This window comes from Sylvia atricapilla, chromosome 3, assembly GCF_009819655.1.
Source record: "Sylvia atricapilla isolate bSylAtr1 chromosome 3, bSylAtr1.pri, whole genome shotgun sequence".
NCBI lineage: Eukaryota > Metazoa > Chordata > Aves > Passeriformes > Sylviidae > Sylvia > Sylvia atricapilla.
In genome coordinates this window covers 68812889-68835568 of record NC_089142.1, presented here as the reverse complement: position 1 = coordinate 68835568, position 22680 = coordinate 68812889, and the positions used below count along the sequence as shown (strand labels likewise).

At 34.6% G+C, this 22680-nt stretch overlaps 1 protein-coding gene across 3 annotated transcripts in view; it reads left to right on the top strand.

Annotated features, from left to right (window-relative positions):
- The window catches only part of RYR2 (ryanodine receptor 2), a 378658-nt gene that overhangs the window by 218148 nt on the left and 137830 nt on the right, over positions 1-22680 (top strand). For all 3 annotated transcript variants that reach the window (XM_066315680.1, XM_066315679.1, XM_066315678.1), the window contains exons 24-28: positions 2051-2134; positions 5123-5282; positions 15504-15651; positions 18447-18655; positions 20553-20727. In XM_066315680.1, the coding sequence (XP_066171777.1) occupies positions 2051-2134; positions 5123-5282; positions 15504-15651; positions 18447-18655; positions 20553-20727 (776 nt within the window). The remainder of the gene's footprint in view (positions 1-2050; positions 2135-5122; positions 5283-15503; positions 15652-18446; positions 18656-20552; positions 20728-22680) is intronic.

Genomic DNA, 22680 nt, shown 5'->3' with positions numbered 1-22680 from the left:
TTCCTTCGTGGTTTGTTGCCAGTTTTGCTGCCAGATGAGAGAGTTAGAAACCAGGGAAGAGCTAAGTCATGTTACCTGATACAACATTTCTTTTCTATATACTGGGACATTTGTATATTTTTAAGTACGACTGAATACTTTTATGAGCTATAAAAATTACATACTGTAGGAAATGTCAAGATGCAGGAATGAGTTGCCTCTGAAAATGTCATGGGATTAAAATATGCTTGCTCATACTGTTTCTGCACATGCTTATATATATGTTTTATAGTTTGGTCTTGCAGATTTTTTGGTTGTTCTTGCTTATTTTTTTGTGACTGACTTTCCCATTTTTGTGTATATACTCAGTCTTGTGTAATAATTACAGCTATCGTTGTGCTGATGAGAGCTACATTCAGCCACTTTTAGTTTTCTTGCTTAGATTTGAAGTGCTTTAATGGTCTTTCAGATTCTGCCAGTACAGTCTGTCATTTTATGCTCCTGTGGCACTCTTATTTGAATTTGTTTTGTTTGGGTAGAGATAATTCCTGGCTTACATTACAAGGAAATTAGGGTTAGCAGAGGTTAGCTCCTCTGTACTGCATTTCACTATTAGATATGTTCTCCTACTTACACTGGTGATAGCTGCATAGAAATCTTGTACTATTTATGCCAACTGAAATTCAGCTGCATGGAGTATTCTTAGCAGTGTGTTTTGCAGGAAAGGGGCCACTGGATATTAGTTTCCTCATTTCTGATTTTACTGCCTAATTTTAAATCAGGGTTCACAGTTCATAACAGTAGGACTTCATGTAGCTAGCACTAAAAATATGCTGTAAGAACCTCCTTGAAGTAGACAATTCATCTGCCAAGAGAAATAATGTTAGAAGAGTATTTATGTGGGTTTTTTTTCCCCTCTAGTCAATTCAAGAGCAGTAAATATAGTTAAAGGAAGACTAGAAAATATAGTTTTAGCTAGTGGCAAGAACAAATAAAAACCTTGTTTGACAGTTTTGTTCCACTTCAGGAAAATTTGGGATGGAATCCAAGGTATTTACACTTGTGATTTCTCCTGTAATCAGTTTCTGTCAAAGATACGGTTATTACCCTCAGGTTCTCATCTGACACCTAAGTTAAGTCTCTGACTTTTGTCTAGGATTTCTGTTAATTTCTGTGTCAATATTGCATTCATGCACCTAGACTAAAGAAAGACTATAAGCCAACACTGAATATAAATGCAGGAACAAATAATTAATAATCTACAGATCAAATCCTGGAGAAAAATGAGACTTAAAATTTATGCTGTTGAACAGTGTGGCTATAAGGAAAGAGAGAAGTCTGAAGTAATTAGAAACCCAGTTAGTAATGTTGACCCTGGTTTAAGTTTACAAAAATATTGTTAGTTTTCTGAAATGGCCACATTTTGCAAGGTCACAATGGGCTGGTTCAGTGGCTCTGTGGTATAAGCCTTGTGGTAGGTACAAGACAGTGTCCAGGTTGAATAAAATGGCAGTTTTGGCCTTATCATGCATTAACTGCTGTCAGTTCTCTCTTCAGTAGTGTGTCCTAAAAATCCAGATCCGACTGAAATCTCTGAATAATAGGTTCCTCAGAAAGAAGACACATTCTAAGGATAAGTGATATCTTATGCCTTTTTTATAGGTGTGATATAGGTAACAAAACATATAAAGATGTAGATATGAAGCAGTAGGAGTGATAATGCAAGTGATATAATTAAGTATATTAAGCAAAAATAATGTTTCAAGGGCAATCCTCAAACTGATACCTCATAGATGAAATATACTATATGGAAGTTCCATTTTGAAGTACCTTACTCATATTTTTACTACATTTTTTGGAACATCTTGTGGCATTTTCTTAACACTATCAGAAAGCTTATTACATACACAAAAAGGCTGATGTTGATCTTTCCATATGATATTGTAATAAATTCTATAGTTCTCATTTGTATTATAGTGCCATTTATAGGCATTATAGTGTGCCTATAAACCATAGGAACTCTAAATATCAAAACATTGTCAACAATTAATCTCTGATTTCTGTGTCCTAGAACCCTGCTGGCATTAGGCTGCCATGTTGGAATTGCTGATGAACGTGCTGAAGAAAAAGTGAAAAAAATGAAACTTCCAAAAAAGTAAGTTGAAATTTAAAGTGTCTTTTTCCTTAGGCAATGGGAATGAAATTAATTCTATTTTAAAAATTCAATATTTACACTGCTGGTTTTATTATTTCTTGGGCATGCACGTACATGCATGATTTCTCAGGAATTTTCAGAAGCTTTCACATACCATGTTTCACAGTTTTTCTTCAAGAGACTTGTCACCTGATGTGTAGACAGACTTTTGGTTTGTGCTGTGTTGTAATGTCTGACATTCATTGTTATGTGTTTCTTTTTATATATTGTGTGTATCACAGAGACTTTATAAAGAATTTTTAGAGTAAATTTCCCAGTTTTTAAATTTTACTGTGCTGCAGATATTTAAAGTTGACCCTTTTGAAAGTTCTCAAATGGCCACGAACTGATACAATCACTTGACTTTTTTCTACGTGATCTGTTGGCAGTAGCATTGGTAGGACTGGGCTTAGCCTGCTATGGTATAGTGGCCTCCACTACCACAGCTCTGAAACCAGCTCTCATGGCCCAGACAAGTTGTCCTGGCTTCTTAGCACAGACAGAGTTTGGGAATAAAGAATTTGGGGACTTCAGTTTCATGTGCCTATCTGACAGCCCTCCTGCCCAGCATGCACTTGAGCCCATGGGATGAAGGAGGATTATGTAAATGTAAAAAGTCAGAAAGGTAAATGCCACAGTTTTACTAGGAGGGAATTTTCTGCATTGTCTATTATTCCTGAATTTAAGATAGTAATTTAGTTTTCTTGGTTATGACTCAGAACAATGGTAAGTGCTGGTTGCTGAGTTCCTGCCACCAGTAGCAACTCACTGCTCTTTGCAGGAATGTGCTCTGTGCAGAAATATCTGTTCCTCTGGTATTACATATCTCCATTATTCACAGCAATCCTTAACTGACCCGTACCTTTGTATTACATGCAGTCCCTGAGGCCAGTGTAATAACCTCCAGCACGTTTATCTAAAGCACGTCTTCTTTCTTCCTTCTGTGAGCCAAAAGCCTGTGCCTCATTCCTGCAAGATTCCTGCAGGCTTCTAGGTAATACTTCAATATAAGGTAGCTGTAAGAACCTGGACCATCAAGTCTTTGATATCTGCCACACTGCCCAGATTTGCATACCACTGATATTAGTTTCAGAATGTGAAACTGATGTGGTGGCTTTGGCAGAATGAATGGGAATAAAAGCAGGGTATTAATCTAAGTTCCTCCCCAAACTGTTCTGCAGTTTTGGTATCCCAAAATAACTGTATATCTCTCAAAGAAGAAAAGATATCTAGGGCCTTCTGTATTTTCATTCTGAATTTCCTAGGCAGAAATATGTGTGCATTTGCAAGATTGTTCAAGTGAATCAAATTTCCTGCTTTTGAAAAACCGCAGCTAAATCTCAAGTCTGAAGAAATTATACTTTCTAATATAAGACGACCAGTAATATTGAGTTTTTTTAATGTCATTAACTGTCATAACTTTAGAAACCTGAAGTCATACCATACATACAAAATCAGAATTTTGATACATCACATATAATGGATTGAAAAAAACTAGCAGAAAGGAAAGGAAAACATTGTGGCTATATTATGAAAAGCTTGTGCAGGGGAGCATGACAGGAAAAAGCATAGTAATTGCCAACCTGACAAGTGTGCTAATTTCATATGTTTCACTGTTTCCATTACATTCTGGTTTTACTCATCTCACTGAAGTGACTTCACAGGTACCTGATGAGAGGCAGTTGTGAGGGAAGTGAACTGCTGTGGGGGCTTCCTGTAATAGAAACATGCAGATTGGGAACTATGTGGATGGTTGATTTTGGAATGATGTTCTTGAATTACTATTTTCAAACGTAACCTTTTTCTTTTTACTGTGGTAATTATGAAGGAAGATTCAACCTCTTATTTATAGATGGTAATCCCTCTTAAATATCTGCTTGTTTTAAAATATTGTTTTCAACAAATAATTTGTTTAAATGTTTTAAAATGGTTGTCACAGAAGAGAATTAATTAAGATTGGTAACCTATTTGCATATTTTAGGATATAAATGGGAATAAATACTGTTTACTTTTATGGGTTTCTCTCTGTCAGGACAAATAAAGAAAATACTAGAAAATTACCAAATTGTTTAGAAAATAATTGAGCAATTATTTAAACTAGCCATTCTTTATACACCCCCAGCATGTATAATTTCAAGGAGAGAATGTTGTTGTTTGTTTTTCACAGACTCCTTTTGTTTCAACCAAAATTGTGCTTTGTGTGCTGGAGGAAAAATAGAATCCTAGAATCATTTAGGATGGAAAAGATGTTTAGTGTTTTACTTCCTCTATTGAAGGTTTTCTCATAAGTAAAGTAGATTTCTATAATTAATTGGAAGGGAATGACTTTATAAAAGTAGCATTCCTAGGAACGCTAAATAAAGTGAGGAAACTGCCTTTCCATTCTGAAGTCATGCTTAAATTTTAAACATTTGCTCCTATGACTTGAAGGATAGTTTAAGCATGAATTACTATGAAGACAACCTTTTAAGGTGGATTCCACAACTGGTCTTGAGTCAGCCATTTGACCTGCTCTGTCTCTTAGCAGCTTTTTATGTAACAGGAGGAATATATTTTCTCATTTCAGTAGGAAGTAGATAGAATTTAATAAGTACTGTCATTTGCACAGAGGTAGCAATAATATTGTTGATATAAGCATTTAGATAAACAATGTCTTAACCTACTATTTTCAATGTGTGGCATTACTAAAATACTTTAAAAACATTTTTAGTTCAGACTATTTTGGGTAGCTTTCTTTGCCAGTTACTTCATCTCATCAAGATGCAATTAGCTTGAAACAGAATCAAAACCAAATCACTAATCAAATTTACATTATTATTCTTTATGTTCAAAAGCAGATATCATATTTATATAGGTATACTGCACAGATGTTATTTCTTACTTTTGTGGTTTCTCTTAAATTTTTTTCTTGCTGAAAAGTAACTGCAAGTTCTGGTGTTTTTTCAATAGCTATCAGTTGTTGAGTGGATATAAGCCAGCACCCATGGATCTGAGTTTTATCAAACTGACCCCCTCTCAAGAAGCTATGGTGGATAAACTAGCAGAGAATGCTCACAATGTGTGGGCGAGGGACCGTATAAGGCAAGGCTGGACATATGGCATCCAGCAGGTAAGTGCTAACTTCAAATACTCAAAACAGCACTCATCCACTGAGATATTTCACATCTAAATGGAAATAATGGTGACAACACAGTCAGGAAGAAACAGCTAGTAAATGCAAGTTTCTCAGTCAAAGAAAACAAAAAATACATAATTCAAAGCAATTCTGCTAAATAGCAGTAAGAGACTCTTTTATAAGCAGTATTAAAAAAACTTGGTGGTATGTTCTTGTATGCTATCTAGATCTCAGGGTGAGAAAATTGCATGCAGGAAATGAATGCGATCCAGTATTTTAGGAAATGTAAATATTGACTTTCACTTGGGGAATCACAGAATCACATTTCTGGGAATTTAATAACTTTGTTTATCTGGGAAAATCAGAATGTAAACTTCTAGTAGCAAATTTGCTAATATGTTATATTTCTGGCAGAAACCATGTTTAACTGAGAATAGTTAAGTCAGTCTCAAAGTTCCAGTCCTCCTTTAGTTTTCTGCTCCAGTGAATAGGAATATTATTTGGTAGTTATCCCAATGTGTTACAAGGGAGGAGAGACGAATAAATGGTGGATTATTAAAAGAAAAACTCAGGTTCTTTGGTTTCTTTAAAAAAACTCCCCACACCAGTCAATTGGATATACCATAAGCCTAATTTAGTATTTTTTAAGACAGCTTCTCTTTCAGTTTTCCCTTAACATTTTCTATTCTTTTTGTGATTGGTTGTGAATTTTATATACAGAAAGGTCTTTTCACTTGTGTTAATAAATGTGTGGTAGCATTTCACAGTGAAACTTTAGGACAGTTTACCCCTTGGGGAAAAGGAGTTTTCATGGTTTTGTGCTGAGCATAAAATATTGTTATTTTTGCAAAAATGAGTAACAGCTGTTTTGTAGGTACACACCCTTTTCTTCCTACAAACAGTGGTTTTGTTTTTGACAAAAATTTGAGTTATACATTTCAGTGCCACATATGTCAAATTTCGTCCTTCTACAGGACCAAAATTCATTCTATTTGCAAAACTTTTGTGTAAAATGATCTATGGTTTTATATACTAAGTTAAGCACTTCATCTCATCACTTACAGGTGATGAGATGTGACAAAATATATGCTGTATATCTGCATTTCAGTATTGTTCATTATAGCACCTTACTGTGAAGTTGTCATATTGTGTTACTTTGTAAGCTATTTAGGAACTCTGTGTTCTGTATTTGGGTCTAGACAGACAGTGAGCCACTTCTTCTGTTTGCAGATTGGAATATGTGGATATTCTTTACTAGAAAAACACTGAAGATAATTCAGTGTTTATGCAACTCCTCTGCTTTCCCCAGGATCAAATTTTTCCATTATATTTCACCTTTAAGTAAGAGGTAGACTTTTGAAGTACTTTTGACGTTTCTAATGGAATATGAATCATGAAAAGTGTTGGAAGTGAGGACTTTTTGTTGTCAGGTAGGGTGAGGGGGTTAATTAGGTCTGAACTCACTATTTCAAGCCTGTGTTTATGGAGTCAGTGCACAATTCATTTCTAGAATGAAAAACTGTATTCTCAAAATAAATATTTCTGATATATTAAAGAATGCACTCAAGAATTTATACCATGTCTCCCATATTTTTTATTTTTCCAGAAGCCAATCATTTTCAATACAGGACCTTGCCTATTGGGAGCTTTAGAATGAATGAAAGTTGCAAAATAGTTATAACTTTGATAGAAACTTGATATAGCCCAAAATTAAATTTAGTTTTGCAACAGAATTTATTTGTTAAGATAAAGTTAAGAAATTTCTGGAATCAAATACATCTCCTAGCTAATTATATTTCTAACTAGCTTTGGGAAAATTTAATCTTATGACTCACATGCAGCGAATAAATTTTCTTAGATCTTGAAGGCAATTTAATCTAGACAATTTAATCTACCTTTGTATCAGTGCATCCTTGAAAACCCACAAATAATTTTGCAATATTTATTAGAGTGAATTTGCAGCTAACTTGCATGTTTTCTGAATTAGTGAAGTATTAAGTATGAAAGTCAGTTAAATGGTGATGTCAAAGACATTCCCAGTGTTACTGGTCTGGGAATGATATGTAAAAGATGTAATGAGAGTGGGTAGCAATCAAAAAGTTTCTCCTTTACATTTTTACCATGTTCTTATTTTGCACAGTCCTTATGTATGTTTTGGTGTGTGTGTTGATATAGAAGGTTTTGCATTTGAAGAGCTGTGATGTGATAGTCATAAATCATTAGTTTTATTATAGTTCCCAAAAGGCAATGGAGTTGCTCAAGGCCACAACTTGGGTTTTAAAAAAGCACCTCAAAACCCCCAAAAACATCCATCAGACAAATCTAGTGTGGGATATAACCTAAAATTCTTCAGAAGTATCATGAAGTCTGTCTTATGTTCTTAGTGCTGTGCTTAGGGAAAGAGACTAAACTAACTGTCGAACCAAAAATAGTGTTGCCCTGGAGGAGACATTTTTGAGCCTCACCAGGAGAGAGCAGAGGGGAAAAAGGAGGACTCTGATCTACTCACCTAACAGCTCTCTGTATTTTATCTATTGACTCCTAAAAGACTTTGATGAGGGAAACTCTCAGAACTTTGGCCTTCCCTAGGCTCCCTTCCTAACAAATGTCCTGCTCACTGGATGACAAAGTTTAACATGAAAATTAAATCTCTGCTCACTTATTAAAATTTATAGTCTGGTGTGAGAAAACTCATGACAATTAGAGGTTTTGTTTAAAACCCCTTAGCCTTGTAATTACTGAGTGATACATTATCCATTTTTCAAGAGTTTTAAAAGATTGACTCCATAGCCTCAAAGATTTCTGACTAGGCATAATTAGGATTTAGGTATCTACATCCATTCTGATGACCGAGGACAAGTTTTTATATAGAAACATTATGGGAAAAGTAGCCCCTAGTTAAGTTTTCAGATATTTTTTAAGTAGTTGGCGTGAATCAAGCTCTGATTTTGACTACTGGGTTATGCTCTGAAAGAGTCTTAGACAAATGCTTTTGCTACTAATCTTGACTGGGCTTAGGTATATATGATAAATATTTAACTGTTCTTCCTTCTCAAGTGAAAGACACTTAGGGGCATGCAGAGAAGGGTCTGGAGAATTTAAAACTAAAGAGCTTAAATGCATATGAAACTGATCGCATTTGGAGTTGGAAGGCAAATTAATTGGGGTTTTGCAGCGCTGAGTGCCAATGCTTTAAACATCCAAGATTTTTTTTTTACTGGCTAAAGACTTCTGTGTGCTGAGTTGTGCACTGTTGTTGAGAATGCAGTGTAGTGGTGCAGTGAACAGTGGCATAGTTATGCTTTCAGCAGAGTACGATTGTTAAATGTGGACAAGAGCTCAGAAATATTCATGACCTTCAGGAAGCAGATTTACAAGATGAACAGTAGGCTTTACTCCCTTACTCCTGGCAGAAAGTTACCACAGTCTCATGGATAGTTAAACAGTTAGATTTTCCCCATTTTTAAGAATAGCATGTCTTGCAGAAGCTGCTGTGCTTGGGATATTGATGCTGATTTGCTCTTAACTCCATATCCTTTCTCTTTTCAAATATTTTTTTTCTTCTGGAGAAAAGACAAACGGTTGATTTTCAGGAGTGCTTAGAATATATGGATAACAAATGCTATTTATTAAAATCTTTAAGAAGAGAGCAGAAGAGCAAGGTGCAATGCAAAGATGCCTCTCATTTAGCTGGCATATATATCACAGCAAGCTGCTAGCTCTAGCTGTTTTCCACACTGCTACGTGCATCTGCTTGACTCCAGTGGGTTTATTTCATGGGCTGCATATTGCCGTCTCGTAATATTACTGTGATATGTTACAGTATTGGAATAAAGTGACATGATATTGTTCTGTATAATACTATAAACAGATCTTGCAGAGCTGTAAAATAGTTTCCTAAGGGAAAGAAGCTTACAGATGTTTCAAAGTAGATGAACTAATCACTGGGAAATATGTTATGAACAGCAATCATGCTGTGGCTGTAGGATGAATTAAATAATCTAGTAGGTCTTTTCAGTATGAGAGCCTCATCATTTTGAGATTATATAAAATGAAAAAGTTAAAGGAATACTGTCAAGTGCCTAATGTATAAACTATTTCTTTCTTTAAAAACTGTTGTGGAAAATGCCTTCCAACTTCCAGATTTTCTTTCTTCTAAATCAATCACTGCTTGTCAGGCTTTTTTCTTAACAAGATATAACAAGCCGCATTTTATGTGTGACTCTATACAGTATTTTTGTTATGCTGCTGCAGAGCCAGCCAGCCAGGAGAGGGAGCACAAGTTAGATAATAAATCCTGTTCCCAGAACTGTCCTGACAGCTGTGATGACACTGATCACAAACAAATTTTTTTGGTGGTACAGACTCACAGTTGCTTATTGCTCCATGAAGGGGGAAAGCAGAAGGAGCAAAAACAGGTGGGAAAAATAGGTATTTCTGCTTAAAATAACATATTGAGTAGCAAGGGTAAGTGGAAAAACAAGCACAAAAATCAGTATGAAAATACTTGACAGCGTCTCTTTAAGGGAGAACATGATTATGTGAAAGTTGGTGGTTTTGGAACTGGGGAAATGGTAAATGAAGAAGGACAGATATAGGAGTTAGATCCAGGCAAAGAAGCAATATAGTCTTGCTGTAAGTGGTAAGTGAATTACAAGAATCATGTTTCTGCTATGACAGAAGGCTTTTTTTTTTTTTTTTTTTTTTTTTTTTTTACTCCTATGAATTTAAGCCCTGTCATAATTAGATGATTTTTAATACATAACTTTTGTTTGGTTCCTTTTTAGGAATTTTTCATAACAAGATAATGGGAAAATCACATTGAAGTATAAAAGCATGTATTTGTGACTAAATCTTCACAATCTAATGAAAAATATTCAGAACTCATATAAGTTTACCCATGAACTTAGGGTATTTTTTAGCATTCATAAAACTGTGATTTTATGTGTACAGGAGAATCCTAACATCCATACAAATGAGGAAAAGACAAAAAAAGAGAAAAGAGTTGAGCTTAGAAATCAGAAAGTAAATGAAAACAATTCAAAGTACTTACTTGCCTTGTCCCTCTTCCTGAATACATGACTTCTAGGTCTCCCCACTGATTGTGGAGATGACAGGCAAAGATTCATTCACATTTAGCTTATATACATTGTCGTGTATAGAGACAGTTTAGTTAAAGGGTATCTTGCTTTTTCTTCATGTTGCATTGTGTTCTCACTAGAAAAGCTAACAATCAGAAACCCAATTTATATTGAAAAAAGAAAAAGTATTAAAATCTCACAGCTTTAAAAATTGTTTATAAATATTGGAAACCTAAAATTTTCCTTCTGCTCTTAAAAAGCATCTGAAAAAAGATGCTCTGAAGTTTCTATCCTAGAATAGTCTGTTGGCATTGCCAAGCAATTGTATGAAATCTTACTTCTCTTTGGCCCAAAAATGCAAGACATTTTGGTTTTTTAAAGTCAGGATCTTATTTTTTTCGGATTTATAGAACGTTTATGGCATCATTAATCTATCACGAGTTGGTCTTCTCAGACTGCCTAAGGCTGCAATGCAAGAGAGGCATTGTTCTGTAAAGTCAGGCTGGATAAAATATGCATGTGTGGGAAAAATCAAGTTGCTTATTTTTTCATTAACTATATATAAAACCAGCATCTTGTCCTTGTAAAAACCACTTATGTTACCTCACTTTGACATTTTACACGATTTATATGGATATATTAGCTCATTTCATTTATAGTCAGGGCACGTTCTGCCAGGCATTCCATATGGCTGTGGTCCTCAGTGAGGATGGCAGAAGCTGTACACATATTACTAAGGGTACACATGCTTTCAAGGTTAGAACTCAGCTGCTAGTGTTCCAGGTGAGGAATACAACCTCTTCTTTGGTTGGGTACATTTGAATTATTAATGTTGCTAAGAATACAGCTTTGTGAGGACTTTTTTTTGTGCTTTCTGGTTCTAATGCTCTGGACTTTGAAAATTATACTTTTAGTAAAAACCAGTTTAGAACTGTATTTTTCCTTTTTCCCTGTAAGAGGATTTTTAATTATCATGGTTTCTGCTTAAACATGAGCAGATGTTAAACTCTGATAGGTGTGGAAAAGCTAGCCCTCAGGATAGCATGAGGCGTGAAAGGTGTGGTGTAGGTAAACGGTCCTGCTCACAGTGTCGGTGCTGCACACACACGTGGGGGCTCACTGGTTTTCTGGCAGCACTGCTGGCAGGCTTACCCCATAGCATTTATTGTGGCAATTGCTCAGAAATCTTTGTGATAGTGAGAGGTGCAGATCTTGCGTGTCGATGGAGATATGACAGCAGACAGAATCAATTCTCAGCAGTGGAAAGAGGGTTTGCTAATGGTGCAAAGGGAGCTAAGGAAAAACCAGCACATATGTCTCACTGGATGGGTGCTGAAATACATTTGTTTTGTGCTTGTAGTTTAACAGCCTTGCTTAAGAGAACAAAATCATTTCAGTACTACACAGAATATGTATTTGTACAGCTCTAAGACTTTAAATAACAAAATGTGTATCCCCAATAAATTATTACCATATTTTTCGTGTACTCTTCCTACTATGTGTCATAACTTTCCAGTCTTTTTCTATCTTTCTTTCTGATAAGCACTTGTTTACATATGTTTCTGGTGACCTTTTGTTCCCTTTATTGTAGTGGTCTGTGCTCAGAGATTTGGGAAGATCCAGGAGTGCACAGCTTTGCAATACGACATTTATAGCTCTGAAAACCACATTATTATTTTCAGATGTCTTTTAGAGGTTTACGTGATACGTGGTGCTTGGTTTTTTTGTTACTGAATTCCTGCTGAAGCACACAATCTTATTACACACACTGCATCTCTTAATAGGTTCTTTTAGGGCTGCTTTAAGAATTTGACTATGGTTTTCTCTGCTGCTGTAGATGATATGGCCATTTCTCATTTCATTCTTTACGTGAGATCTGTCTGTGCAAGTTCCAAGACCAGTTGTAGGTCTAGTGCCACGAGATCAGTTATTGAGATGTCACGGACTCATTGAACAAAATAATTTTACTTTACATCTGATATGTGTTTCTTTTGAGTTACTTTGCAATGGTGTTCTTTACCTGTCATGGAAGTTTTACAAGGCTTGTTGATGTTTTTTAGTGTGTGTGATTAGGTATTTTTTCTGTAGTTCTTTTCTCTTCCTTTTAAGAGCTATATGTAGTTAAAAAAATTAGGCAGTTAAATTGGGCCAATTATTACCTAATTAATATCTTTTCATACCCTACAAAGAAGTGTATGTGTGCCCATTCAAATAGTTGTTTGTCTGTCATTTGTCATGTGCGCTGTGAAAAACAATACTGACTTTTCCAGTGCTCTATCACTGACATTTAACATTATTACTTGTATCCAGGGCACATTCTGCCAGGCATCCCAACTTTTTATGGTTGCAATGTTTTCCTAACTAAAGTAAATTGAATTCTAAATTATTAATGAATGTTTGTTACATGAAATGAAGAAAAAGCAGTGTAATAAAATACATAGGGTTTTTTCCCCTTTTTATTCTGTGATATGATAGGTTCTGAATTCAAAACAAAAGAATTATATAAATATCATGTGTGCTACCCAGCTCAAACCATTTGCCTGTTAAGAAGTATTGCCAGACAAACTCTGTACAAAACAGCCTTCTGATGAATAATTAGACTGTCAAATCTGGAAAATTCTGGCAAAAATAATTAAAAAACTCATGCTGAATGTTAAAACTTATTTCAACAGTCTGCAATAACTTCTCTGTATTGAGTAGGAGGAATTCGGTCTCTGTGCTACTTGGAAATGTACTCAGTAAAAATTACCACTCTTAGCTAATCAGTTTTCTTGTTGACTTGATTGCGAATGTACAAAGCTCAATCACTGTGCAGTATCATTCTCCACACCTACACCAGAGGGGTGCAAAAGGTCATTAGTACAAAAGCTTATGATGAATGTAGCAATAAGAATGCTTAATTCAGAAATAAGTAACACATTCAAAATTTAAATAGATGTGTAATAGGGGCAAAAAAAAAAAAAAAAAGGAACAGGGTCGTTAAAAGAAAAATCTTTTCTCACATTCAAATTTAAAGATGTAGCCACTGTCTTGAATAGGTGAAAAAGGTCACAATATTAAATTAAATTAGATTCAAGGAAAAAAAATCTGTAAAATCAAGTTGGTTTAATACATTAAATTTCTGTATTCCATTTTTTCCTCTCCTTACTCTCATTTCTGATTTTGTGCTTAGCCGTTTTAAAAGCACTTATACTATATTTCTTTTTATACATAGTTATCAGCTGATTGCCTGTATGTTAATTTGTGTTAATGGTTCCTATGGCAACTACAAATGCATTAGTTGAACATTATATCATGAATAATAAGTTACATATTTATTTTCCCAAATTTCTATATTTTAAAGACAGTATTTCACAATAACTTTTGGACATAGAGTGCTTCAGAGGAAATTATTTCCCTTTTTTGTATCCTTTCAATAACAAATAATCAAACTCATAGTGTGTCATCACCTTAGATGTTAATGTGAATACTCTTATATTAAATATTAATTTCTCATAGCATTTACTTCAGCATATGCTTGAAGGACACAGCCCTTTGTCATATCTACCAAATTAAAATTGGACAAAGCAGGATGTCAGCTTAAGAATTTGGAATAAATATGAAAAGTAGATCCCTCAAATGGTATTAGTGTTGGCCCTGCCACTGTCCTTTCCACAGAATATAATTACAGCTGATTTGGTTTTGTAGTTTTTGTCTCCAACAATGCATTACCTTTATCTTTTTGTTAGCCCTTTTAGCATTAGGTAATGCTTGACCCTTAATATTTCTTCTCCTAGAGGAGTAACTTGTAGGACCAGACTTCATCAAGCACTGGTTTATAACTGACCTTTCAATATCTGCTCACTATGACAAGACAAGAGGGAGATAGCCTTGCATCTAAGCATTTAAAAAATAATAAAAGATACCTGCAAGTATTTTTTCAGAATTGATGTGCCATTACTTCTCTGCCTGCAAAGACAGAATTGAAACCACATATGTTCCTAAAACTAGAACTGTAATGCTGTAAAAGAAGTAAGGTACTCTCACTGTAGACACTGTTTTCTAGAATAATAGGCATTGGTTTTGGACTTCTTAGTAAATCTGACCAACAATAAAAGCCTCTCATTATCTTTGATTTTGTACCAAAGAGAACAAACAACAACTATTTTTTATATTGTATGTCCAGTCTGTAATTTTTTTATAAATATAGATATTAGGAAAAACATGGAGAATTCTTTACATGGTTTGTCTCATTGCCAACAAATTCTGTCAGAATGTGAGAAGAAAATATAGACAAGAAAATAATTCGGTTAGTCACTAAAAATTAGATTAGCTATTTAAATAATCCATTTAAACACTGCTTTCAAATAAGATAATTTTGCTGTAGAGGAAAACCTAATTTATGTTTTTTAATAAACCTAAAATGCCAAAATTAAACCTTACCAATACTTTATACTTTAATTTCATCTGGAGAGAGGTTAGTTTAATCATCTATTGCAAAAACTCTACACATTGAGCACATAAGTCATATTCTTGCAAACCCCTATATTTTTGAAAAATACATATCTTAAGCACTTGTTATAATAAGGCATGGGTTTATTATCTGTTTTGTAATTTTTTAATTAGTGTTGCCTGCATTTATTTTTTTTTTATTAGTCATATTTTGTTATTTTGTTTTTATCACATTTATTATTTGGGCATTTAATCTATCTTGTTTAGTTCTATAATAATTAAACAAACACCAGTGTATTTGTGGTACAGCAATGTCTCAGCTTTAGTTAGAAACAAGTTTCTTTCTATGGTAGCTGCTCCATAAGCACTGTATGAAATAGAATTCTTTTGACTTTTCTGCCATACTCTTTGGATCTATCCATGTTTCTGTGGTTTGTATTGTTACTTTATTAAGTAAATTTGAAAGAAACTTACAGCAGATGTAAGACACAGAGCTTTGTTTATTTGTGTGTGTCACTTGGTTTTAGTGAATTCAGTCTTGCAATTTCTAGACTGTTGCAATTTCTTTGATTCCTTGTGCTTTTTGAAGTTACATGATTTCAGTTGATATAAGCAGTAATTTTTATGCTGCTATTGAAGAATAATCTTGTCTGTAAGACAAACACAGTTTCTGAAATTGAACTGATTTTTCATGCTTTTGCAGGATGTGAAAAATCGACGAAATCCTCGCCTTGTACCATATGCTCTTTTGGATGATCGGACCAAGAAGTCCAACAAAGACAGTCTTCGGGAAGCAGTCCGCACCCTTCTAGGCTATGGTTACAACCTGGAAGCTCCTGATCAAGATCATGGTAATTGATTTTGTCTTTTTTTTTTTTTTTTAAAAAAAAAGGTTAGAATTTTCCACTCTGCTACTGAATTTGTTGGTCCAATAAAATATTTTGAACCGTGTTTTCAAATCTAGTAGGTGCTTTTCTCCATTTTCTGTTCTCTTAGATCTTAATTCCTTTCTTTCCTTATTGTTTCCTTTCCTTTTTGTTTCCCTTCTCTGTCCTGTGACCTCAAATGAGTATTTACAAAAAAAAAAATAATACATGAACTCAGCAGATGTGAATTTTATATTCCCTAAATTTTAACTTTAAATAATGAAAAATTCTACAGTTTATATACAATCTTGTATTTAAACACTTAAAGCTACATGAAGAACTTTTCTAAAATGAATGACTGCAAACCAAATTTCTGTGGCTGTCAACCTGCAAGCCTATAATTAGATGGTCTGTTAGAGTCTTTAAGTTTCCTGGACTTTCTCACGTCTTGGAAGTAGAATTAGACTATAAGGAAATTTTAATTCACTTTTTACAATGTTTTCTTTGAAATTGCATAATTGCCTGGTTGAATGTTGTATTGATACTGTGGGCAGTATTTTCAGTTTGACGCATCCTAGACACACAAAAAAAAGAAATCTGAACTATTAACAAAGAATTTTAAAAGGAAGTACAACATTTAGCTCTATAACTGCAACATTTATAATACTAAAATAGCACATGATATCAGGAGACATAATGTACAAATAAAATATAAAGAACTAATCGCTATCAACTTTATTTTAGAAGTTCACTTAGAGATAAGGAAATAAGGAATAATCAAAATTGAAACTAGCATCTTTATCATCTCAGAAAAATTTGGAAATTTTGAGAAATTTGTCTAAACCTCATTTTTTTTTCTTTGCATAGTGATAATGGTTGTTAAGTTTTGACCTATTTAGGCCATAGACCTTCAGTAAAGTATTTCTGCAGAAGACATAACTCATATATAAAGTCTACACAGGGAACCTACTATTTGATTTTTTTTTTTTTCCAAAGCACATGCATACTCTGATCCTCAGCCTTTATGAGATACTGCTATCAAATTACACTTAAATATGAGGCATTGCTGAGACCAAGAATGTGTAACAAGGCTGGATTGCTGAATAGGTAGAATGGTGTTCCTTAGTGTTATGGAGAGTGTTGGTGGCAAAGTGCCATGGTCTCACTATTAAATCTACTAATATTGGAGAGTATAACCCTGCTGCATAATCCTGGAATTTTTTCCCCTCCCACTGTTGGGAAGGAGATGCTGCAAAGAAAGACTGAGCATGACTTGTTGGTTTTGAAAAGCTGGGTTGGCTGGTACAAGAGGCCTTTGCCTCTTGTCAAGATATAGGGGCTGTCTAATGGCAAGAGGGGGAGAGACTCCTTTTCCACAGTCTGTTCCACATCCTGCTGAACAATAGTAATCCCCTTTTTAATTTGAAGTTCTGAGAACCACATGGCCTTTTCTGGGGAACAAACTGTTGAAAACCACATCTTTTTCCTTAGAATACAGTGGGTGTTTAGCTAGTTCTGTGAATGGAGTTACTAATGAAATGTAAAGGACATAAGTACAATCCTTGACTCTGAAAGTGTCCCACAAATAGATCTTTCTTGAGCAAAGACTGAAATTTTATTCCACAAAAGGTTTTTATAGTCATTTTGGGGATTTAGATTTTGGAGTTCGTGAGTTTCTCGTCTTTTGGAGGTGCATAAAAGATGTCACAGGGATCCTCTCATCAGCGAAAATTCATACTGTTAATAAGGGATTTAGAGCCCTCTAGTGGTGTTCTGCATCTCCAATCATTAATTTTTATTTAAACATTAATTTTAAAAAGTTTTCTAGTATTGGTTTTTATGTTTTGTTATTAATACTTACTGGTCTCTCCACAGCAGTTGTGTATTTGAGATTGCTTAGCCTCTAGACAGCATTTTGTTGCATAGAATCTAAAAAGAAATATTTTATCAATTACCATGCTTTGTGGTGTTTCATCCCTACAGGTGAGGTACTAAGGGTCTTCAAAAGTGTTCTTGAGGCATTAATTGTGTAGACTATCAAAGAGAAAATTTTACTGATAAAGAACTACATGGCAGAGAGTTGTGTTGCTTAGAGGAAACTTAATGAACCTCAACTAACTGAAGTCAGGCATGGTGGCATGAGAAGTGATGGTTAATTCTGAAGTATGTGAACTTATAGGCTCTCCTAGGTGATATTCAAAATGTGGACCTTGATATGTGTGAGAAAACAGAAGAGAACGGCAGAACTTCTAAGCATTGTCTAACAAACAGGTGCAGACATTGTCTGTAGGTGCAGACAAATTTAATCTTATAACAAACTCAGGGGGAAGAGGAAGTGCGATGATTAGACTGGAATGCAGACTTTTCAAATTTTGCACAGGCTTTATTTGATACATTAAAAATTTGTGGGAAAATCCGTGCTCTTGACCTTTCACCCTGCTAATCTGAGAAAAAGAGTCAGAGTGATCCTTGAGTCATCTATTTGTAGTGGCATTCAGATTTCTAAGTTTTCTCTTTGTGTGTGTGATGTTTTCTTGTTGTTGTTGTGGTTCTTATGGTTTTGTTTTGTTAAGCCACTGATTCCCAGAATGGGCAAGGACACTTTCCCCACACAGCTGTTCTGCAGGCATATTCTTCTTTTCATTTCTATGCTTAAAGGGACTCCTTTACCTTTTTTGCCTTTGCTTTCACTGTTTCTTAAGAGTGGTTGAAAATAGTATTTTCTGCATTGACTTTTCTTCCCCCTTTTATACTTATTTTTATTATTTTAACCCTTACAGCAACAAGACTGGACATGTGCAGTGGGATAATGGAAAAGTTCAGGATCTTCCGCACAGAAAAGACTTATGCAGTGAAGGCTGGGAAGTGGTACTTTGAGTTTGAGGCAGTTACTGCAGGAGACATGAGGGTTGGCTGGACCAGGCCAGGTTGTCTGCCAGATCAGGAACTTGGCTCAGATGAAGAAGCTTTTGTTTTTGATGGCTTTAAGGTTTGTATGTGTTCATCTGTAGTAATATGAGTGACTGCAAAACTTTTGTGTGTCTTGTTCCATGTATCGTTGCCTCAGTTGCCTTCCCTGCTTTCACTGATGTTTCATGAAATTATTTCTTTTTCTTTGAGGCCCTAGGGAGAGTAACTAGAATCAGTGTCACCTGAAAAATTAATTAGCAAGCTTTGGCATTTCTATAATGTTTTTTTCACAAATTCACCTATTTCTACAGTATATAAAAAGAATTGAAAATCAAAGTGGCTTAATCAAATTCATAATACTGGCAGAGCTGTAATTAGCTATGAGCAATTTCTTTAAAGTTTTAATTGGTTGTTCTCTATAAGAAGTGCCATTAGGGAATAAATATGGTTAAGATTATTAACACCATTTGAGGCACACTTTGATACAAAGTTTTTGTAGAAATGTAAGAGTTCCAAAGAGTATAGCTAGATTTTCAGGGAAATCCTTACAGCTTAAATGAAGTATGATAGAACCACTAAGGTTTGCTCAAATTTAACTCTGAGTGAAAAAAATGACTGATTGAAATCTAGTATTAGAAATATATAGGAAAACAAACCTTTCTATTATTGAATATCATCAGAATAAATCAAATGACTCATGGAAATTTTCAATTTCAGTATGAGGGCAGGTGCAATTGCTATCCCAACCTTAATTTTTATTAGGGCTGCTGATGACTCACTATTAAATTATTTATTGTATCTGGTATTGGGATTAATGTCCCTTATTACTTTTAAAATCTGTAACAGAAATCAACAGCATTCCTTGATGTAGCAAGCAAGTCAAACTTCTCAAGATGTATTTTATTTACACTGTGGGAATTTGTTTCCCTCTCTTGTGTTGCATGAGAAGATGCCTTGAAAGAAGACTTTGTAAAGTGTCATACATAACTCATTTAAGTCCTCAATTTTTATTGAAATAGCTATGTACCTGCCTTCTGAATCTTAGGGTTCTACATTTAGATCTCAATTCACAAAACTATTTTGCTGTGTATGATTTTAATGGGTTCTTTCCTTGGTTGGAAAAAAAAAATTGACCTTCAAGGTATTGAGAAAGGTTCATTAGTTTTGTATAACTTCTAGGATGATCACAGTGCATAAAAGTCTATTTTTGATGAAATACGTGAATAGGAATCCAATCCTATTACTAGTTATAAATGCTTATTTTTCAGTGCTTGGTTATCATAATGCTTAACAGATGTTAATTTTTTTGAACTCCAATCCAAGACCCTATTGAAAGCCTTTGCAATCTTTGACTTGGAAGTCAGTCAGAGGAATCATTAATCATTACCTCAGCTACTCTGGAATCTATCGGAAACCCAGGGCTTGTCTCATTCACAGACAGTTCTATTCTTCCAAAATCTAATATGAGAGAAAGATTAATTTATTTTGCACAAAATATTTTAAGAATTATACTTAAAGAAACAATAGAGATTGTTTGCAAGTAATGAATTTATGGGCTGCTAAAGTAAATAAAAACGATTGTTTAAAAAGGGTTTGTGAAGTAGCTATTAAACATTGTAATTGATACCGTATTATTGTGATTACAAGTCTTCCATGGAACTTCTGCAGAAAACTAAAATATACTCTTAATTCTTCCTAAAATGTTGAAATAGCAATTTTCCATGTCAGCTCTCTTAGCAATGTTTTATAATGGTCATGTGAGGGGTGCTTGCAGGAATTTAACTCTTGGATTTCTGTATTCAAAGTCAGCTTAAGATACTTACTCACAGACACAGTTTTGGAATGATATTCTGTGAGAGTTGTTCATTTTAATGCCATCTTAATTGAGGCAATTAATTATTAGTTCTACCCTTAAAGATGACAAGAACACATGCATTGTTGATATTTTTCTTTTAAATGCTTATAATTATTTTCAGGCACAGCGATGGCATCAAGGTAATGAGCATTTTGGCCGCTCTTGGTTGGCAGGAGATGTTGTTGGATGTATGGTTGACATGAATGAGCACACTATGATGTTCACCTTAAATGGTGAAATCCTGCTTGATGACTCAGGCTCAGAACTTGCATTCAAGGACTTTGAGGTTGCTGATGGTAAGTACTCTATTAGATCATGCTATTAACTTGCTATTGCCCGGTTTTTGCTCTGACTTCACTTTAATGTGTTTTGTCTTTCATATTCCTGTTCTCATCTCTGCACCTGCCTCCCCTGCCTTGTCCTTTTTACTATTTGATTAGAATTAGCCTTTTGGAATGGAAATTTGCTGGGTGTGAAAATGAGGAAAGACTTTTTTCTGTAGTGATCTTTGTGGCTGTCTTTTGTTGTGAGACCCTTTAACTATTTTTCAGGGTTGTGTCTGAAGAAGCAGATTCATTATTTCAATATTTCATCCTCACTGCAGTAGATCACCATATGATTTAATTGAATTATAGAATGTATCATAGAATGGTTTGAGTTGGAAGGGAACTTTTAAGAGGACCTAGTTCAGCCCCCTGCCATGTGGGGCAAGGACATCAGATTTTGTCTAGATGAAGTACTGAAATAATACCAAGCATCTGCCCAATTAGTGAGAAACTGTGGTAGCGAGTTTAAACCATCTTTAAGGTTTTGTTTTAGCACTGGGAGGAGAAATGACACCTTATCCAGTCAACTGATACAAAACTATCCTCCAAAATATTCTGCTTCTTTCTGAACCAGCGTATTGATCTTTATGCTTGTAGCGTTCTTGGTACAGGTTTCAGCATCCACAAGCAGGTGCTACTTTTCTGTGAAGACATGAGATTATGAGATTGCTAGAGATGGCAAAGATTGTGAGAGTCTGTCAGGTGGCAGGTTGATTCTGTTCAAAAGAAGTGTTTTTGTTTATCAATTTAATTATATACCTATGTGCAGATAGAAACAGAAAAGGGGTAAGAAATAATGTTAAATAAGTTAACTGCCTAAAACTTCTGAACTATGGTAATGTTTAAAAAAAAAAAAAAAGCTTTAAGTTTTCATTTCTTGTAGGTGTATATATATTCTGCTATAAATATTATACATCTGTTAAACAATACAGCTGTAGCTGAGAGATAAAGTTTTTGAACAATAAGAGCTCCACATGATACTGTTGGGTTACTCATCCCTACCTTATTCCCATGGGAAATACAAATTTCATATTTCTTAGTTCTCTCTGAATTTTAATGACTTGATTTTCATCTGGATTTCAGAGTATTTTACTTTCAGGAGTACTTCGGGAGACTTTTTTCCCCTTCCTCTGCCATACATTAGGAATCAGAAATATTTTTATTTTATTTAAAATTACACAATTGCCATTAGTTTTCTGTACTGGTACCTTTTACTTTACTGCCTTTAGATTTCCTTAGATGCAATGGTAACATGATGAGGGCAAGGAATATGTGAACTGACTTAGTGTTATATGCAAAAAGTCATTTTGGCGCCATTACATTTTAATGGCTTTCCAGTTATTAGTTGGTATATTCCCATTGAGGAATTAGTGGATTCTGAAAGAAACTCCAATCCCATTAAATTCTGAGGGGAGGCGGGATTTATTCCAAGTTGATGAAATCACAATGGTATACTTTTTGTGGTGCTTGTTTCTACCTGCAGGTTAAAATTGAACCAGATCTCTCTGCTAAAGGAGTTCCTGGCTTGACATGGAGCCTGAAGTCTTTGGTAGCCATGTCAGAGACTTTATGTCAAAGCTCTCAGATTTTGTATAATATCCTTATAATTCACATTAAGTTCCTGTGGTATTTTTTTTGTAGGAAAGAGCTCGGCCTTTGAAATAACATTCTAGTCTTTTTTCACAGGAATGTGCTGATTGATCTCAGATTTAATACTCAAAAGCTGTGTTTGAAATTATTATGCATATTTATTACACATGAAATAACCAAAAAAAAAATTGAGCTGTGGTGTTTTTTTTTTTTTTTTTTTTCTGCTGGCTTTGGTTTTGTTGGTCTTGCTTAACAGCACTGAGACCTTTCTGGAGTGAATCATGCGCATGTTGTGTTGCTGCAGAAAGGAACCTTTCGCATTAGAAAGCAGTT